This window comes from Echinops telfairi, unplaced genomic scaffold, assembly GCF_000313985.2.
Source record: "Echinops telfairi isolate 266 unplaced genomic scaffold, ASM31398v2 ScPeMD7_31;HRSCAF=116, whole genome shotgun sequence".
NCBI lineage: Eukaryota > Metazoa > Chordata > Mammalia > Afrosoricida > Tenrecidae > Echinops > Echinops telfairi.
In genome coordinates this window covers 35,338,213-35,359,965 of record NW_022103928.1, presented here as the reverse complement: position 1 = coordinate 35,359,965, position 21,753 = coordinate 35,338,213, and the positions used below count along the sequence as shown (strand labels likewise).

The window sequence follows — 21,753 nt, the reverse complement described above, 5'->3', positions numbered from 1 at the left end:
GCAATTCCTACACTGTGTCTCTGGTGCTGTCCCCTGCAGGGCCATGAGTCAGTGAGGGGCATCATGTCTCATAATGGGGCTGGCCATGTGGACTGGCTGCTCTAACTGGGGTCATTGTCCTCAAGGCCTGGCGGGCCAGGATGTGCTCCAGGCTCTCCTCCTCCCCCTTCATCTGCTCCCGTGTGCTCAGATCAGATACGCATTTTCTTGCTGGCTCCAGGGCTAGTCTAAGCGGTTCTTAGAGCAGGCGCCTTGGGTCCAAAGGATGTGCTCCACTCATTGCTCTTACTTCTTGGTGGTGGTGGTCGTGACCCCCCCACTCGCCCCTTCTCACTTCGTGCAGACCTAGTCTTGCATAGGGTCTACAGGCAGCAAGAGATACCCATTTATCTTTTCATTTGTGTAAGATTCAGCCTTTTCATCTAGGTTGCTAAGAGATTTCTAGATGGCAAATATGTAATGTAGATGGAAATGTTTTGACATTATTATTGTAAAAAGAATGATCAATAGCTCTTAAAGATTTATAAGGCCCAGTTTCCTGCATGGTTTAAGTTTGTGTGGAACAATGTATGATTAACTTAAATAAACATTTTCAATGGATAAAATACAGATATTAGTTGATTAGTCTGTAGAACTTTCCTTTTTTTAAAAAAACTTTTAAAATTGAAATATAACATAGATATGAGGGACTTAATGAGATTTGTATAAAAATTGAATTAAAAGATAATGGAATATTTCCACAAGCTTTTTTAAGTTCTCTTGTATAGAACAGCAAACATCATTATAAATGAATGGCTGTAGGAATTAATCACCAAATAAGTACATCCATTATAATCACCATCCAGGTTAAATAAAAGATTGTTACCAGTATTGCAAAGTACCGTATAGACTCGTGTATAAGCCGAGTTTTTCGGCACTTTGTAAAATGTATTTTTTGTGGTAAAATTAGGTGACTCGGCTGATATTCTGGTCAGCTTATACTCAAGTATATACGGTAAACCTACACCCAAGACGGGATGAAGGGCCTTCACTAATCTGGTGTTTATGCTCTTAGAACTTCTATGATGTACAGGTAGTTTTTAAAAACTTGATATTATACTGCAATGGGCTTTAAATAATCTATATGCCATATAGTTGCTTATTGGTTATTTCAAGTACTGCTGCATCAAAATTCTTGTACATACATTTTAGTGACCATATGTGTGTTCTCATTAAATATGTGTATATGCCTAGAAATAAAACATTCAACTTTAATGTATAATTCCAAGCTATATCCAAAGCAGTCTGTCAATTTACACTTCCATTAGCAATATAAGAGACTTCTCTGTTACACACCCATGTTTTTAAATTTATACTTTTAATGATATATCTTTATAAACTGATTCTTAAATTAAGTACAGTTCTTTTTAGCAGTTGTGTATGAGTATGTGTGTGTCCTCCGTAAGAGTCTTTCCCTATTCCAAAATTACTAAAAATATCTTTTTTAGATGCTTACACATTTATATCTTTAATCTACCGTGAATTTATTTTATAGTGTGTTTAAGGGTCATCTGATGATTGTTTTCCATATGCATATCCAGTTGACCTGGAATTACTCATTTGAAATGGTTTTCCTAAGCTTTTTGCTCTATAAACAAAACCCAGTGCCATCAAATTGATTCTAATTCTATTATGCCATCTTTATCACAAATATGTGTATAAATTCACGAGTCTGTTTCTGGATTTTCTCTTCCTTTTCATGAGGAATTATGACCACAATCGTCATAAGTCTATATTGGCTTGATTCCTATAGTTTTAAACTAAACATTGATATATAGTAGGCTAAACCCCCAAACCCACTATCATTAAGTTGATTACAACTCATAGCAACCCTAGATAGAAGGGTGTGAACTACCAACCCAAGGTTAGCAGTACAGGGCTTACCTGACAACAGCATTAGAACTGCTTTATCATAGGCAAGATCTTCTCATTATTATTGGCTGTTACGCCCCTGCTTATTCCTGACCATTTTATGGTTGCATGTGTAAGTATCAAAATTAGCATACTAGTTTGCAACCACAAATTCTTACTGGATACTGTTTGGAATGACATTGGGTTTATAAATCAGTTTGAGGGAAAATTGAAAATATTAATGTATTAATACATTCCTCCAAATTTGATCATTTCTTTTTCCTAATAATATTTTAGGGCTCCTGCATATATATTTTGTTAGATTTATTTCTAGGTATTTTATTTTTTTGGTGACACTACCTATCTTAGGAGTTCTGGTTGCCTATTGGTTATTCATTGGGCTGCCATCTGCAAGAGCAGCAGTTGGAAACCACCAGAGAAAGACGGGACTTGCCACTTCCAGCAGTCTTAAAACTCTCAGGGGCAGTTCTACCCTGTACTATAAGGTCTCTGTGAGTCGACATAGACTCAGTGGCAGTGAGTTTGGTTTGGAGTTTTGGTACATATAATTTTTAGGTAGAGATCTTCTATCTAGTCATATCACTCAATTATGAACTTTAATAATTAACCTGTAGGTAGTTTGGGGGCTACTTTATATGTGTAATAAACATATAATAGGTACATCATATATAATAGAATCCTTAAAAACAAACAAACTCACTGCCATTGAGTCGAAATATAACCCTTTTCAGATTAAGGAAATTTACTTATATTTCTATTTTGCTTTGAGTTTTTGTCATGAATGGATGAAAAGTTGTATCAAATGCTTTGTCCCCATCAATTTGTAGAACAGATTATATGATTTTCCCTTCATTAATGAGTCAGTTGCTAGGATTAGTTTCAGTTGTAAGCCAGTCTTGCATTCTTCACTTATAGCAAGCTTAGTCACACAGCCTTAATCTTTTATGTGTTGCAGGGCTCTTGGGCTAAAATGTTGTGTAGGGTTTTTGTATTCATGATCATGAATGAGAGCGGTTTGTAACTCCCTCTGCTCCCCAAGTCTCCTTTGTCAAGTTTTAATATCAAGGTTACATCAATCCGCTATAGCAAGTTGAGACATGACTTCTGTTCTCAGAAATCGTTTCTAAGCTTGGTGTTACTTCTCTTAAGTGGTTAGTAAAATCTGTTTTTCCTCTGCTTGGGTTTTATCATTGTCTTAGTCTCGGATCTCCAGAGGAGTAAAATCAGTGAAGTGTGTGTATCAGTTTACTTGCAGCCATCAATTCAATTCTGAGTCATGAGACCCTATAAAGCATCATTTTTGAGGCTGTAAATCTTTATAGGTGCAAAAAACCCCATCTTTCTCCTGACAACAGCTGGTGGGTTCAAACTGCTACCCTTGCAGTTAGCAAGCCCACATGTAACCCACTCTGCCACCAGGACTCAAGAAGTGTGTATAGACATGTATGTGTATATATGAAGAAATTGCAAAATGTTCTGGAAAAATGGAATGAGAAGATAATGACATTTGCCTCCCAACTTTTGAAATACCCTCAATGTAAGCAAGGCTCCTTAAGGAAATGTCTCCCAAGATTATGGGAGCTGGGGAGACACAAATCTGTGAGTCAGGCAGCTGGTTTCCCTTGGTTCCTGTGGTTAAAAAGGCTGGTGAATCCAACATCTGCAGACTGAAGGTTTCTCATGACCCCAAACCCAGAGGTCAAGCCATGAGGACAGAGTAGGATCAAAAAAGAGTGAGCATTGCCAGAATATCCAGTTATGTACTGGAGGTAGGCCCCACCCAAGAAAACTCCCCTTTCAACTGATTGGCTGCTCATATCAGATCACTACATGTAAAATGAATACATAATCTTTGCAAAACAAGTGGATATTATAGCCTTGCCATGTTCTTTTTTCTTTTTGGTTTTGAAATTTGCTTTTATCTCTTTTTAAAAAATCATTTTATTGAGAATTCTTACTGATATTGTAACAATCCATAATTCAGTTAAATCAAACATAATTACACAATTGCTGTCAGCATCAGTTTCAAGACATTTTCTCTCTTCGTAATGTCTTTGATATTAGCTCCCCTTTACTCCTCATTACTCTACCCTACTGCCCAGGAACCCTTATTGTTATATTTATTATATTCTGTATACAGGCCATATCTTACATCATCCAATGTAACCATTCACCTAGTATTCTGTTATTCATTCCTCTTGAGTGGGTCTGTACAGTCATCATTACTATCAGTTCCCCATTCCCCACTCTCTTCCCAAACCCTCAGGGAATCGTTACTCCCATTACTATTTCTGAAGCGTTTATCTATCTTGGATTTCATGTATCGAATGGCCTTAATTGTACAAATGAACATACACAGGTGTCACAAGATTAATGAGGTAAAACTAAGACTATAATAGTAATGGGAGGAAATATTAAAGAACCAGAGGATATTTATGTGTTTCAATAGTGCTATACTGTACCCTGGATTTATCATCCTTCTGTGAGGGACTGTCCAATATCCTATAGGTGGGTTTGGGGCCTCCACTTTGTCTACATTCCTTCATGTCAATTTGATTGCTTGTTTTTGAATTTTTGGTACCTATTCCTGTCAACACCTCACATCACATAGGCTGATATGCTTCTTCCACATGGGCTTTGTTGCTTCCCTGCTAGATGGCTGCTTGCTTAACTTCAAAGCTTTAAGACCCCAGACACTGTCTTTTAATAGACTGGCACCATCAGCTTTCTTCACCACATTTGATTATGTACCCATTTTGTCTTCAGTGATCGTGTAGGAAAGGTAGGTATCATACATTGCCACATTATTAGAACAAATTGTTCTTGTACTGAGGTAAGATTTAAGTAGAGGCCCAAAGTCCATCTGCTTCCTTATTGTATTTACATATATATGTATATATACACAATATACCCATCTTTATATAGTTACATGTATACACGTCTATATTTATACCCATATATATAATTTTTTAACTTTCTTTTTCTTTCCTCCTGCCTCACTATCCTGTTTACTCATCGTTCACCTTTCATAATTCCACTCAGATACATTAAAATTGATCAAACACAACCAGGACTGCTACACCCTCCTCACGGTCAGTTTTAGATCCCTTGCTTTTCCCGTCTCTCCCCACCCCAACCCCAATCCCTGGGATTGCTCACCCTGCCTATCTGATATAGGTAGACATCAAGAGGAAAAGAGAGCGTACAAATAGTTCCGAATCTGTTGTCCTGACCCATGGTATTTTTCAATTCTCTTAAATTTGTTGAGACTAGTTCTGCCCAGTCGGTGGTTTTCTTCCGCAGGGCCAACAACATTGATAAACCTCTGGTGAAACTACAAAACTCTCAAAATAGACCGAACTTGATTCCAATTCATAGTTGGCCCCATATGTGCAGAGTAGAATTGTTCTTTTCTTGACTGTAATCTCCATTATAGCATATTGCCAGGTCTTTACTCCTGTGTAACTGCTGGTGGATTTGAACCTCTGACATTTTGGCTAGCAGTCCCTTAGCCATTGCACCAGTAGGGCTCCTTAAACTTATATATGTATCTGAAAAGCACATGCATTTTAAAGTTTCGGCCAGATTTATGTTTTTACAAATCTTATATATACTTTGATTTTTTTCAATATTTATTTTCTTTAACATTTTGTGAGTTATATTTTTGGGGTTATGTATTAGGTATATAAAATTTTTCTGACATTTTCTGATGACTTGAACTATTCGGAAATGGCCTTTCCTTCATAATGCTTTTTTACTTGATGCACTCTTGCAAGCTTTCCTTGTATTTGATAACTTGTTACCTTTTTCTTTGTAAGCTGTCCATATCCTTATATTTAAGATGTATCTTTTGCAAGTAGCGTATGGTTAAGTTTTTCCTTTTTTGTTGGTCACTTTTTATCCAGTTTGATAATGGCTATCCTTTATTGACATCACTCTTTACATTTAATGAAATTTGGGAGTAAATCTATGTTCATCTTGCTTTTGTTTTTCTTGCTGACTTGTTGGAAGGGTGGTTGATAAAGCATTTTGTGTTATCTAAATAGCTTAGCGTTGATGCATTCTTTCATACTCTTTTTCTGAATACCCAGGAGATAGCAACATTAAACATAAGGTAGCAAACAAAACCATGGCCAATTCTAACTACAGGACTGAGCAGAACTCCTGCTGAGTTTCTGAGTTGTACATCTTGACTGGAGGAAAAGAGTTTAGTTCTCTCCCACGAGGAACTAACTGGTAGGTTGCAACTGCTGAGCATGCCATTCGCAGCCCAGCTCATAACCCACTCTGCTACAAGGACTCTTTTAAATCTAGAAGATCTTATTATTATTTTATTTTTATAAGTAGTCATTGTTATTAAATAATGTTTACTTAAATTCATCCGCATGCTTACCCTATCCTTTGCTTTTCAGTCTGATTTTCTTTTTTTGGAGTTTTCATCAGGAATCTTTCCTCTGCTTGATGAACTTCGCTGGTTTCTCCATTGCAGCCCTGCTGCTGCTGCAGTTTTTATTTTTATGAATTATATGTATTTGACTTTCATGCTTGCAAGATATTTGTGCTTACTTAGAATTTTTGACTGTCAGTTATATTCTGTTAGTAATTTGATTTACAGATGTCATTCTTACTATTTCCTGACTTCTGTTACTTTGATTAAGTATGTCTCAGTTGTGGTACTGATCCTTCGAAATTAATTTTCTCCTCTGACTTCTTTTTTCTCTATTTTCAGCTTCATATATTTTTACTTCATAAACATTGATATTTGTTATCGTTGTATTCATCTTTTTTTTTTTAATCTGGTAGTGATTTTTGAACCTACAGCTTGATGTCTTTTTGTCAATTTGGGAAATGATCAGCCACAATCTCTTGGAAACTTGCTTCTTTTCTTCTTCTTTCATCCTAGCATTGCAGCAAAACAGACGCTAGATCTTTATATCATGCCCCATATATATTTCTTTTGTTTCTCATTTTTTTCAATGAAAACTTTCTTTTGAAAATAATCTTTAGGTTCACCAATTTCTCTTTTCAGTTTTTCTAACCTGGTGTTAAATCAATCATTGAGTTCCTAAATAGCTTTGTTTTTCAGTTCTATTCTTTCCATTTAGCTTCTTTATATTATTTTTTGTTTCTGCTCCAATTTCCAATCTTTTAATTTCTCGAATATATTAAGCATATTTTACCTTCCATGTGTGATGCTTTCTGTAGGTTTATACTGTTTACATTATTTTATCTCTTTGTGAAAGCTGGCCCTCACTGAGGCGTCTTCTTGTTTCCAGTCTCACAAGTATGCTGCTTGGACAGGGTGCAGTCTTAGCCCTTTTCTGTTGTTCTCTATTTGTGGAAAATATTTCAGTTATCCTTCTCTAATTGGGTTCTGTCTTATAGATTCCAGCTTTCACAAGTTTTATAGTATTTGGTTATATCTATTGGTGTTCTATAGGCTCCATATTAAAGAGTAGAGGGATGAATCGAAGTTCAGGATGATAACTTCCTTCAGGGAGGATTTATGCTTGCTTCTGATACTCACCCAGGAGTATTGCTTAATTCTAGAACAGACTAATTCTATCAGCAATTGAGGCATTTAAAGTTTAAGAATAATATCAGTCCATTCATTTTCTACTAATAAATATTGTGATTTCTTTCTGTCACTAGAAAGTGTTCTATGTGAATGGTGATCTCTGTGTGGCGCTCCTTTACATTACTCATACAAAGTCCCCAAAGTTAGAGGCATTACCGTATTACCCCACCCCAAAGCTAACCGTTCACTTCTAATTTATTCTTTGTCTCTGTGTTTAAATATTTGCCTATATCCTTTGCCTCTTATAGAATTGTTAGTTGCTTTTATAGAGGGGAGAAAAATGGGTTTTCTCCTCCCAGAAAGAGTGACAAGCGAGGCAATTCACAGGATCAGTTTTACGCTTTCCTGTACAGTCACTATGAGTCAACATCTTACTCAATTGCAGTGAGGTTGGTATGGGTTTGTAGAAAGATTGTGCTTTCAAATAGAAGGCTTACCTCTAACTTTGTTTTCCATTTTGGTCCTATAAATTTTTCACTACTTTCTTAGATCTTTGGTTTCTTTCTTTCTCTTTTTAGTTCTTTGGTTTCATCCAACAAAAATAACTATTTAATTTTGGGGCCATGCTTTTCTGGTTCTTATTGACAGACATTTTTCTCTTACCTGAATCTATCGTTGTTTTCAGTAATTTTTATTCCAGATTTTTAACAGTTAATGAATATGTGTGCTTAATTAATCACATACAATTTTATTTTAGTCAATGTTCAGTAATTGCAGTGCCGATGTTTGTAAAGGGTAGGTAGATATTAATATGAAAAGTTACAAATAAATTTTTATTGCTCAATTAAAAAATATTGCTAAACAACTAAAGTATGGTTTGTAGCTCAACATCTTTATAATTTTAAAGTATATGCAATTTTATTTATAATCAGTTTTAGTAAACTTTACTCTTTGTCCAGTCCAACTCTGAAAATGCCACATTATTTTACTTATTAGTATACTAATAAAGTAACTGAAAACTGATTGATAATAATATTTATAATCAGATTAATCATATTTCATCTTCTTAAGGCTTAGTGACCAATCATTTGTTTTTATTATTACGGACTTTTAGATCCCATCTTATTATATTTTAATATTGCTGGACTTGTTGGAGGAATTATTCAAACAACAAGTTATTTACTTAATGTCTCCTAAATAAGAAGTTACTAATGACATAGAAATTTTATTGATGGTTTATTATAATAATCGATCGAGTAAAGGTAAGCTGTGAACTATGAAACATAATATAATGAATACTTTAAAAATTATAAGTACTCAATTTAAAGGATTTATTTCTAAGACTGTCCATCTTATTTTTTGTGTTTAAGATGTCTTTAAAAATATTTGTGGCAAAAGCATAAATACTTTAAATTTGTTCATTTGTCAAACAACCTTTATTTTCCTATCCTTCATTTTGTTTTAGTAAACCTTACTGTTTGTCCACGCCAACTCTGAAATAACATTTTACTTTACTTATTGGTATACTAATAAAGTAATTGAAACATTTTTCTTTTTTCTTTTTAATGACTTTCATATTTTGAAATAAACAGTTTTGCTATCAGGAACCTTGATCAGTATCTTGCATAATGTTATTTCCTGTTCTTACACTAATGTACTTTCCTACCAGGAAATCTACTTTAAGTATTCTAGTTTACCCATTGCATTTTTTTCCCACCAACCGTTTTATTGGCATTTAATTCACCTATCATAGAATTCAAAATAGTTCAATAAAATCAAGAAGAGCTGTACAGTCATCACCACAATCAGTTTTAGAGCATCTTCTTCATGCTTGTACTCATCATCAGTAGATCCCCATTATCCCCTACCCCCAGCCCCCCAGCCATAACTTCAAGGAACCGTTAATCCAATTAGTGTCTATAGATTTATCTATCTTGGATTTCATAAATAGAAAAACATTTTTTAAAAACCTAACAACAATAACAAAGTAAAACATAAAACCCTCAATCAAAAAGAAAGTAGAATTTGCCCTATTACAAACTAGGACAAATGTAAATGAGTCATAAGGGACGTCAAATGAGAGAGGGCTAAATTTTAGCTTAACTGCATCTGCACCAAGCTGCTTCCCTGGGCCTTCTGCCTGATACTGGGCTGCTCACATCCCTGGTCTGTGGCCAAAAGGGGTTCCCCATGTCTGCCACAATCAACGTTTGCTCCTGAAGACATGTAGAAGAGCACATTGCACTGTGTATCCAGAAAAGTATACTCATACAGCCCCCTCAATTTCCCACACCTAGCTTTTGCTACATATGGAAAATGGGCAGCAGCAAAATTGTTTTGATGGTTCTTAGGGTAGTGTTATTCATATTTAATCTTCTTAAGGCTTAGTGCCCAATCATTTGTTGTTATTTTTTTAAATCATTTTATTAGGGCTCATACAACTCTTATCACAATCCATACATACATCAATTGTGTAAAGTACATGTATCCATTCATTGCCCTCATCATTCTCAAAACATTTGCTCTCTATGTAAGCCCCTGGCATCAGCTCCTCATTTTTCCCCCTCCCTCCTCACTCCCCACTCCTTCATGAACCCTTGATAATGTATAAATTTTTTTTTTAAATCATACACTGTCTGACATCTTCCTTCACCCAATTTTCTGGGGTACTGAGGTTATATGTAGATCCTTGTAATCTGTTCCCTCTTTCTACCCCACCTTCGCTCTACCCTCCCAGTATCGCCATTCTCACCACTGGTCCTGAAGGGATCATCCGCCCTGGATTCCCTGTTTCCAGTTCCTATCAGTACCAGTGTACATCCTCAGGTCTAGCCAGATTTGCAAGGGAGAATTGGGATCATGATAGCGGGTGGGAGTAAGCAGTTAGGAACTAGAGGAAAGTTGTATGTTTCATCGTTGCTACACTGCACCCTAACTGGCTCATCTCCTCCTCGAGACCCTTCCTTAAGGGGACGTCTAATTGCCTACAGATGGGTTTTGGGTCCCCACTCCGCACTTCCCCTCATTCACAATGATATGATTTTTTGTTCTTTGATGCCTGATACCTGATCCCTTCGACACCTGGTGATCACACAGGCTAGTGTGCTTCTTCCATGTGGGCTTTGTTGATTTGTTGTTATTATTGAGGACTTTTATTTCCCATTTTATTATATTTTAATATTGCTGGACTTGTTGGGAAAATATTATTTACTCAACAAGTATTTACCGAATGTCTACTAAATAAGAAGTTACTAATGACATAGAAACCAAAGCAAAACTGAACTTAACTGCCATCGAGTCGATTAGACAGGGTAAAACAGCTCCTGTCGGTTTCCAAGACTCTCGCCCTTCACGGGAATAGAGAAGCCTGGTCTTTCTCTTTAATGACATAAGTGTAAGAGTTTACTTTCAAACAATTTGTATTTTTTGTAGATAAGACATGTAAAATAATTATATAGGAACAGCATGAAATTAGTTATAATTATTGCTTTGAATACATAGTTTACACACATGTTATAATAATTCAGATGGTGAAGTTAATAACAAAATGCCAGGCAACTCAAATTTCTAGTGTAACTAAGAACTTAGTATAGTGACACCTGCAAACTCCAGCACTGGTATAAGGTAGAAACCTGTTGGAGATGGAAAACTTGAACATTTTCCACTAAAATAAGGGATCAGAAATGGTAAGGCCACACCCTGTAAAAGGCAGAAAACGTGTAAGACCAGAAATGCAAGGCAATGCCATTGAGTTCCAGCTTTCGCAGGTTTTGTTGCATATAACTCTTTGGGGAAAAGAAAAATTTTCAGTACACTCTGATGAGTTACTTATTGGGGGAAATTTATATTCTCATCTGATGTCATATTCCAGAAAGAATTAGAATGGTTAAAAAGTCAGTATTTTAAAAATTAAATGACAAAATCCAGAAATTACGTGGAGTCTTTTCCAGCCACTTATGTGTAAATGCAGTCGTAATGGAACGCATAGGTAGATTTTAGTGTTACTTTCCTTAAAGTCTGTTGAGGGGCCATGAGAAAAGTAGCTTACTGACAATGTCAATAGATAAAGAAATGAAAATATTAACAAGATGCCCAATAGATATATGGGGAACCAGCACAAATATATAATCAATAAAATAATTATAAATGGCAAATAACATTTTTCTAAACCAAACTTCGTTTGAGTTCTGGTGGTGCTGTGGATCAGGCATCAGGCTGGTAACCACAAAATCTGTGGTTCAAACCCACCAACTGCCTCACAGGAGAAGGATGATGCTGCCGATTCCCATAAAAGATTTACAGTCTCAGAAACCTTACGTTAGGTCACTGCATGTCAACAAGGGGGGAAGACGGGGCTTTCTACTCCTGTACACAGTGACAGTCTCGGAAACACACAGGCAGTTCTACCTGGTCCTAGAGGGTTGCTATGAGTCAGCATCATCTTGAAGGCAGTGAGTGAGTGTATGTGTGGACATTGGCATTGTTTTTAAATCTTTCCTGACTTGCTTTCCCCTTTAACCTATTTTTCTGTAGAGATTGTATGATATAAAAGAAGGACACTGAAAAGATTGTGTTAAATCTTGATTTGGGAATAGTGTGTTAGTGCCATTTGGAGCTTTACCAAAGTCACCTGGGAGACTTTGTACTTTGTATTTGCTGTTATTTGTTAAACTGTAAGCCTGTTGAGAATCCCCAAGAAACCACTTTTACGGAGAGGAAGGATCTGTCTGTCATATATCTCAGATGTGTTTTAGTTAAAAAAAGGAAAAAGTGGTTACTGAATTAAAGATCTCTATTACTTTTGTTGGTTTTTCTTTTCTTCAGTATGGCATTGTTTATGTCACTAAGATATATATTGTATGACATGAAAGAAGTATTCATTTGGGGCTTTGGTTGAAAAACCTTGATTTACCCAGGCCCTTAAATTTGTCGGGACTTGATCTCCAAGCTCAGTCTGCTCCTTCCTGGACAGCGTTTGAAATCTTTGCTCAGAGCTTTAGCATTCTACCCGTTTGTTTCTGCTAGGTCCCTGTAGTCTTACCCTGTACTCAGTTTAGTGGTCAAAGATGTCCGGGAAAGTTTTACAAGCAATTCTGCGTTTCCTCCTGGGTGGTTCTTTCCTGTGAGATTTTCCCTTACAACTGCAGCTGCTGTGATAGGATTATGGTAGTCTGATTTCTGACTCTTTGGCCACGCAAGATCACCGTTTTCAGCTGCAGTCCAGTACCTCGTACCCACACAAACTGGCACATGCTATCCATTGTCATCAAGAATGGTCTCCTTCCTCCACGGACCGTAGTTCTTCTAGTTTTTGCCGATTTGCACTTGTTTTTATTGCTTTTAGAAAGTTGTTTTAAAAAATATTTTGTCTAGACTATATCATTGTTACTAGTGGAAGGGTCTGATGGAAGTTACTCTGTCGTTATGTCAAGAATCTATTATGATTTCTTTCCTCTGATCAGAATTTTTTATTAATGTTATTTATTATCAGCAACTCATTTGTTTGTTTCATGAATCTGTATTTTTTGTGTGAGGTTCTTGGGGAGGCCCAGATGGTTTGTGCTAAACTATTAACTACTTCACCAGCCACTCTGGGGGAGAAAGATGGGCCTTTCTACTCCCATAAAGAGTTACCTAAGGAGAAACTGACAAGGGCAGTTCTACCCTGCCCTTTAAGGTTGCTCAGATTTGGCGTCAACTCAATGGCAGTAAATCTGTGGGGTTCTTGGAATATAATAGCGGAAACTGCTTCTCTTTGGTGAGCTGTGTGAGTTAGCTGGTATTGATGATTTCTCATGTCTTATAAGGCCTTGTAGGAGAGAGGTTCTTCACTCCTGGTTTAAAGGGTGTGACTACTTTCTGTTGTTTTACTGTAGTCACTGATTGATTTAGAAACCTTGTAAACAAAGACCACTTGTACTTGCACATTGTTACAGGAGCAAATAAAGTTCAAAAGTGATTGAATATTAATTGTATAACTGGAACATGTTTATTCTCAAATACATTTGGTTAGTCAGCTTATTTTGTAGACTGGGCATGTTTTTAAATTTTCCAATAAGCAGCATGCATCTAATTTCATTTTTCAATTTAAAAAATTCATTGCTTTCTGTATATCAGAGTTCAATTCCAGTGATAAAAATTCCCTCTCAATTCAGTTGAAAATCTCTGATAAAGGAGATGTTAAAGTGGTTGCCAGTCCATTGTCATGCCAGAATTACATGGTAACAGTACTTCTAAGGGTAAAGATAATTAACATAAAATAGCTTTCCATTAACAGCCCTTTGCTAACTCCAGAATCTTTCTTCCTCTATTAGTCACTCTGTACGTGGAGAGCTTCTGACTTCTCACTGATTGCAGTAGAAATCCTACCAGAATTAAAGAATCCAGTATGAATTTTCCTAAGCTAGAAGTAGGGTTGCCTTCCTCTGAATGTATGTAGCATGTATTCTAGACTACTGTATTGCATATATAGCATAAAGTTAGTAGTTACATGTATATTTCTAATTTCAGTTGCCAATTTTATTTTCTGACAAGGGCCAGTTTATACACTTTTAAATATTGCATTGTGTCTAACATGGGGCACTATATAAAGCAAGCAATTGTCTATCTTTAAGTGTGTAGGAATGACTGAAATTTTATTTGTATATTTCATTGGTTCCAAATGCTGGAATTCTTGATGAAAGAGGCAGTCTGGGGTGAATCTTTAAAAGATCTATATAACATTTGGGCAAATCCCTCTATGCTGAATTAAAAGGGTCTTAGCTGTGCAACCACATGTATGTGTTGTGGGTCATCTTCCAGTAATTGGGTCATGAAACAGACATCAAGTAATCCCCTTCTATTTTCCCAGTCGTTGCAGAGATATCTGGAAAATTATATGAAAAAGTGTGGTGGCTGTTTTTTCATCGTTTCACCTAGAGTACTGAAATTTGAATGAAACAGCAATATCCTCCTTAATAATAAACAGCACTGAAAATGAAAACTAATATAAAAACTTGAAACATATCTAATAACATTTCCAATAATGATACCCCAAAAGAAACTCTCCACAAGAAAAACAATGTGCTTTCATTTATCAATATCTATGTATAACATTTTATTCTTAAACCATAATTATACGAAAGGAGACCTGGTTGCAGGGATAGCATCGTACCATTGTGGACATGTTTTGGGCCGCTAACCACACAGTCAGCAGTTCGAACCCACCAGCCACTCCATGGGAGAAAGATGAAGCTGTCTGTTCCTATAAAGATGGACAATCTTGGAAACTGTAAATCCCTACTCTGTCTTATAGAGTTGCTAGGAGTCAGTGGACTGGCTGGCAGTGAATTTGGTGTGGTGGGTTTTAACTATTGTAAAATAGGAGTCCCTGTGTTGCCCACAGGATTAAACATTTAACTGACTTCTTAGAGGTTGCTGGGCCTGGGAAGAAAGGTCTAGAAATCTTGCAAAGGTCACAGCCTGAAAACCCTATGAATAAAATAAAGTACCAACAATTAGGACATTTAGATTCCACTGCATTTTTCTATCATACAAATACCACAAATTTTCTAGTGTCCTATATCTGCTTTAGAATAAAATAAAATATGAATGAATAAAATAAAATATGAATAGAATAAACAATGTATTTAGGTTAGAATAAAGTATCCACTTGTTCTGCTTGAGAAAAACCGTAGCTTTTTATTTTAAAATACCATTCTTTTATGAAGCAATGAAATAAGTTTTAGGAAGTAATGAGTGTATGGATGGTAGAATATTAAGCAAAAGATTAGCAATATTAAATTGGTACTATCACCAGTAATTAAGAGGCACTGACAATGTTACGAATATTGATAATAATTCATGTATAATCATGTTTTTCCTTATTTTTTTATATATTACTCCAGCTAAAGAAGTAAACAGGTCATGGCACGTTTAACAAAAAGACGGCAGGCGGATACAAAAGCTATCCAGCATCTCTGGGCTGCTATTGAGATTATACGGAACCAGAAGCAAATTGCCAACATTGACCGTATTACAAAGTAAGTAAATGCAAATAAAAATATTTGTAAGTTTTATAAGGCATTGGGTAAAAGTAGGCTAGAAATACTTTATTATATTGGTCAACATATGTTAAAAAGGACTGGTCACTTTTGCCTTGTAGATACCTGTACTACTTACAGAAACATGCCATCAGCTTGTGTTCAGAGGCGTGGTAATAAATACTAGATAAGTATAAAATAATACATATTATTTATCATCACTTTTAATAATCAAAATGTTAACTCCTAAAACCAAGTTTATATTTCAAAGTCATTTAGTAAAAAGGCTGTAAATAATTTACTTTTAGCTAATGAAATGACCTAAAGTTAATCTTCTTTTCATTATTTATTTCCATATAAGACAAGCATACTATGCACATAAGTAATGTGTTACGAGTTTATAGCTCACCAGGAATTTTTAACAATTTCATCCTATAGTTTAGAAGTTATTGGAAATAAATTTTCCATTAAAAAAAAATAGTAGTGTGCCCCTCCTGATCCCCCAGACCAATTATCAGTCTGTTTCGGTAGACAAAGGTTTAGGATAAAAGAAAATAAAACTTTATAAATAATTTCATTTACATGCTGAATAATAATGACAAGGGAACGCTAGTGGCATACTGGCTAAGCATTTGACTATTAACCCAAAGGTTGGCAGTTCAGATCTACTTGCCTAGCAGCTCCACAGGAGAAAACCTTGGTAATCTGACCCCGTATACATTAAACCAAAACTAAAACCAACTGCCATCAATTCAGTTCTGACTCACAGCAACCCTATATGCAGAGTCTCACTGCTCCCTACGGTTTCAGAGGCTGTTAAGGCCTCAGCCTTCTCCCTGGTGCCGCTGCTTGCTTTGTTGTTAGTAGCTGGAAGGATAACCCACTGTGCCCACCCAGGCTTCTTCCCATAAAGATTTCAGCCCATAAACTCTGTGGGAGCAGTTCCACTCTGCCACATGGGGTCAGTATGATCAAAAGTCCACTCGACAGACTATAAAGGAGTACTGAAATGGGAACTTTATTTGTAAATACAATGGTAAGTCACAAGTATTGTTACTAGGGTTTTAGGTTCATACCTGTAGAGATTTGTTCCAAACTCTTCAAACTTGCATATCAATCAGTGGATGACTGCAGAAAAGTTCTCAGTAATATTGTCTTCGTCTTTTAAATACCTTTTAAAAGGGTCCATTCTAAACTCTGGCTTCAAAGGGGGATCTCTAGACCAGTCCAATTCGGTGACCGAAAGGGAAGGTTAGAAGGTTTTGGAGACGTAGAATTCCCAAGGGATCATCATGATAGATTTTCTCAAAGGTCACAGGATGAGTATAGAAGCTTGGAGAAGTTTTAAGAAAACGGGAAACTGCATTGATGGGGAAAGGCCTAGAAAGCTGCACTGAGTATTAATTTTCTACATTAACAATGTACCTGTTCGTTCTTCAAGGGAAGCAAGGAAGGCCCCGTGACAGTTTCCCTGGGAAACCTTCCCAACCACGCTACAGTCCTGATCTTGCTTTTACATTCCTTTTTGTGTCTAAAACTCAAAGAACATTGAGAGGGAACCAATTTGAGTCCCTTGTGAGTGAAAAAGAAAAGGTTGCCATCATGACATGATGTAAGTCAGAGTTCAGAAGGGTTAGAGACCTGGAAACACCACCCTCAGAAGTGTACAGGCCTAAATGTTTCACACTTTGGTATTTTGGTTTAATAAAGTTTCCATAATTTTATAGTAATGCTTTTTTACTTACCTTCCTATTTGTTACTTAAGTAGAATGAAACTAAACCTCTAATAGATTGATACTTTTCAGCAATTAATACAGAATTTCTTTATGCCTATAAAAATGCTTTCCAACATTTTAGATGCTATCTATACAATGTAAAACAGATCTGTAAAATATAAAACAGATAATTTGTAAAATCTCATTTACATAAATGAGATTATTATCACTTGATAAAAATGTTTTTGCTTGTATTAATAAGAAACCAAATGGCATCTTTTCTATTTCTTCCCTTACCAGTATTCTAGTGAAAAAAATTATGAAATTCACTTAAAAGGCAGGAACAGGAGAAGGAATAGGGATGCTGTCAAGTTGATTCAATTCATAATAAGCCTATAGAATAAAATAGAACTGTGCCAAAGGATTTCCCAAACCCTGCATATTTACTGGAGCAAATAGCCTCATCTTTCTCCTGCAGAATTGCTGGTAGGTTTAAACTGTGCTAACATAGAAGTTAGTAACCCAACACTTATCCGTGATTTTAGACTTTTTAAAACCTAGAAGACTAACAGTAAAATATCAATAATAATTCAAGGGAAATACTTAAGACTAGAATGAGTGGAATAGAAAACAAGTATCTGGCTACTAATTTGTCCTCAAACAAATTAGTTTCAGAAAAAGAGAATGATGAAAAATGTAGAAAACTAAGCGTTACACAGGATACTATCAAGAAGTATAAAAAAAAAAAATCTTACGTATGACTTCCAGAACAGGAAGAAAGTAAACACAAAAGCACCAAGTTGTTTTTTTTTTGAAGATTCACTGGCACAAAACATCCCTACTCTCATAAAAGACAAGATGGTTTTCTTCCCAAGAAGTTCTAGACCCAGAAGAAAGTCACCAAGGCCTGTCATAAACTTGCTTCAAAAACCAAAGACAGAGAAATAATTGAGAGGGTAGCTAGAGAAGAGTAATACGTACAGAGAACCCACCAATAAGACTAAGCTCTGAAAGACAGAAGAATGAAAGAGGAGGACTTAACCCTTCCCCAAAATATGAAAAGGAACTCAAGATGGATTAAAGATCTAAATGTGAACCCCAGAGTTATAAAGATCATCAAATAGGGACCGATTTAACGTAGTGAAAAAATGGTTGCTTACACCACTACCTCCCAGAGGAAATCCTGTCAGGACTTAATTCACAATCACAGTAGTCAAGACAGCCTCGTACCAGAAATACAGAGACACAGATCAGTGGAAGAGAACCAAGAATACAGAAATAAATCCATCTAGCCATGGACAGCTGAAATTAGAAAGAGTTGAAATCCATTCCATGGTAGATATCGTCTCTTTAACAGTAATTCTGGCAAAACACAATATCCAGTTGCAAAATAATGACACAGGATCCATACCTCACATGAGCCACAAAAACTAATTTAAAATGTATCTAAATCTTTTACTTCAAGCTATAAAGTTCATGGACAAAAGTAGCGACAAAGCTAGCACCCTTATCCCATAAAATAAAATATCAAACATAAGTAAAGATGTACTAACAGAATATAAACTAGTTAACTAGGCCTTCCTAACAATCAAATGCTTATAGCTCATCAAAATGTCACCAAAGGAGAAAATAATGACTAGAAAAAATTTTACTGTAAAGAAATATCTGAGAATGGTTTAATCTCTTAAAATTTATGGAAAACTCCAATACCTCCACAATAAGAAGGCAATTAATTAAAAAATGGGCAAAGGCCACGAACAGAGACTTCACTGAAGCCTACATTTAGGTGGCTGATATGCACATGAAGAGATGCTTGCAATCACGAGTCATTACAAACCCAACTCACTGCTATCAAGACACTTCTGACTCACGGATAGCCTATTGGACATAGAACCCCTTTGGGTTTCCAAGGTTGTAAATATTTATGGCAACAGAAAGCCTCATTTTTTCCCCATGGAGTGGCTGTTGGTTTTGAACTGCTGACCTTATGGTTACCAGTTGAACAAGTAATTCACTACACCACTAGGATTGCTTTCTGTTACTAGAAAATTAAGAAAATAATCATTAACTTTAATTCTATATTTCAACTAGTGAGTGATGGTTATAAAAACACTGTACAAACTTGATCATATATTCAAAGATTTTGACTTTCGGTGACTGGTTCTTTATAATATTTGGAATCCTGGTGCATTCTAAATATTAAGAGTTTCTCTCATGGTGTTTTAGTTCTGTTTGTTTTAATTTGGGGTATTTTTTAAAGTTCTCTTTTAATCTATAGACTTCTCATTCATTTAGTGTTTTTGCTTTTTTCTTCGTAATTTTATGTGTTGGAGAAACGGGAGTCATTTGTTTTGTGGTTTTCCATAGTTCTGGTTTTTGCTGCTGATACCCCTGTGGTCTAATTTTCCTTGTTGCTAAGCCGTCTGTCCTATATCGAAATGGATAGGTGGAACTAGGTGCCCGGGGTCAGGACAGTACCACCTAATAGGTGGTGATGTGCTCTTTTCTCGGGAGCCACACAGTTCTTACGGTTTCTCATTTTATAATATTAGCATCCACTGTGCTCAGTGTTCAGATCCAATAAGTTATCAAGGATTGGAACTTTCTACATGTGTCATGCAATGACATTAATTGCATTATTCTAGCGATACAGCCATTTTCCCTCTCCTTTTCTGAGCGTTTTTCCCACATTAACATAAACTCAGTGTCCCTTAATTTCCTACCTAATCTTTATACTTTTTGTTGTCAGTTTGAGCCCATATAAAAAACCACTACCAACAAACGGATTCAGATTCAGTGACCCTGTAAGACCGAGTAGAACAGCCCCTGTGGATTTCCGAGACTGTAAATCTCCACAGAATCAGACAACCTCGTCTTTCAACCATTGATCCCATGTAGCTAGATAAATGTTAAAAAGAGCACACTACCTAAGGCAAGCATTCTTTCGTAGTTAACTATTATTTGGTTTTAGGAAGGCATCATGGGGAATATTTTTGACTCAGGGGGTAGGGTTTAAGGTTTAAAGATTATCTCAGGACCATAGTTTTAGTGATTTATGCAGCTGATTGGTCCAGAGAGTCTGAAATCCTTGAAAACTTGAAATCCTGGTCTACCTTACCCCTCTTTTGATTAGGAGTTTTTCGAGAGAATCTTTGATCAAAATGTTCATTAATGGTAGCGGGGTCCTCTTAGGACAAAGGAGGAGTGCTTATCCAGTTTCATCTTACCTTTTTTAGCTGCAGCGCTTTTTATGAACACACGAACTTACCATCATCTACTATTTGTTCACCCTCTGATGTGGTTCATGTAGAAAATATGTTCGAATATTTCCTTTTCTTTACCATTTTTCAAAAGAGAATCCTCTAAGGAACCCTGGTGAATTAGTGGGTAAGCGATGGGCTGCTAACTGCAAGGTTAACAGTTTGAAACCACAAGCCAGTCCATGGTAGAAAATGGGACTTTATACTCCCACAAAGAGTTCCAGTCTCACACACTCCCAGGGGCAGTTTTACCCTGTTGTATAGTGTTCTATGCGTTGGCATCGACTTGATGGTAGTGAGTTTTAAGTTTTTGAGAACAGTGACCAATGGTTTTAAAGTGGCATTAGTAATTTATGCATGTAAATACAGTAAAACCCGTGAAAGCTGGGACCTGTATAAGAAATGTGTCAAAGAAGAAACATAAATATTTTCCACTAAAATTAGTGATTGGAAAGTGATAAGACTGCTCTATGCAAAAGGTGGACAATTTACAAGACCTGGAAATATCAGGTAGTCCAACGGAGAGTCAGCTAGCATGAGTTTCACTGTAACCCTTATCAATGTTTACATGTTCCCAACATTCTTTTACATGATTCTAGTATTGTTTTAAAATTTTCGTTCTCTTTTATGTGTTAAGATGTTTCAGGATCAACTTGGACATATCTTGCCCCAGACATGAAACCATTGACTTCTCCAAGGGCCCTTAATTTTTTTAAATGGAGATTTTTTTTTTTCCCATTACATGGAGATATTTTAAGAATATTTTCCAGTTGCTAATGTTATTAGGTTGGTGTCTCTTTAGAGGTCTTTTCACTGGACAGATTTAGGAAAAACCCATACTTTCTAAAGATGAACTATCTCATGCATTCATTCTGATGTTTTCATTGAATTCTATAGCAATTATGAAGCTCCTCTACTCCAAACGCTTTACCTTCTTTCTTCCACATTGAAAGTTGTCAGGGTCACCGTGAACGGTGAAATTTTAGATTATCATATAATTACTCAGTTGCTTTATCTAGTTTTGTATACAAACTGAGAAAAATACTACTCTATGGCCATGGATATATGTGCTTCATAGAAATAACTTAATTTCCCCCCATATTTTTTAAACAATTGTACTGATGTTGAGGAACCCTGGAGATGCAGTGGTTAAAACATTGAGCTACTAACCAACCCCATTAGCACTTTCACAGGGAACAGATGTGACTGTCTGTTTCGGTAAGGAGACCCTATGGAACAGTTACATAGGGTAACCATGAGTTGGAATGGACGTGTTGGCAGTAGATTTTTGTTGTTGTTACTGACGCTAATCTGTCAAAGTATATACC

The 21,753-nt window shown here is 36.1% G+C and overlaps 1 protein-coding gene across 4 annotated transcripts in view; it reads left to right on the top strand.

Moving 5' to 3' along the window:
- The window catches only part of ZMYND11 (zinc finger MYND-type containing 11), a 115,337-nt gene that overhangs the window by 18,610 nt on the left and 74,974 nt on the right, over positions 1-21,753 (top strand). For all 4 annotated transcript variants that reach the window (XM_004702338.3, XM_030885515.2, XM_004702340.4 and 1 more), the window contains exon 2: positions 15,316-15,450. In XM_004702338.3, coding sequence (XP_004702395.1) covers positions 15,335-15,450 — 116 coding nt within the window. In that variant the 5' untranslated portion in view covers positions 15,316-15,334. The remainder of the gene's footprint in view (positions 1-15,315; positions 15,451-21,753) is intronic.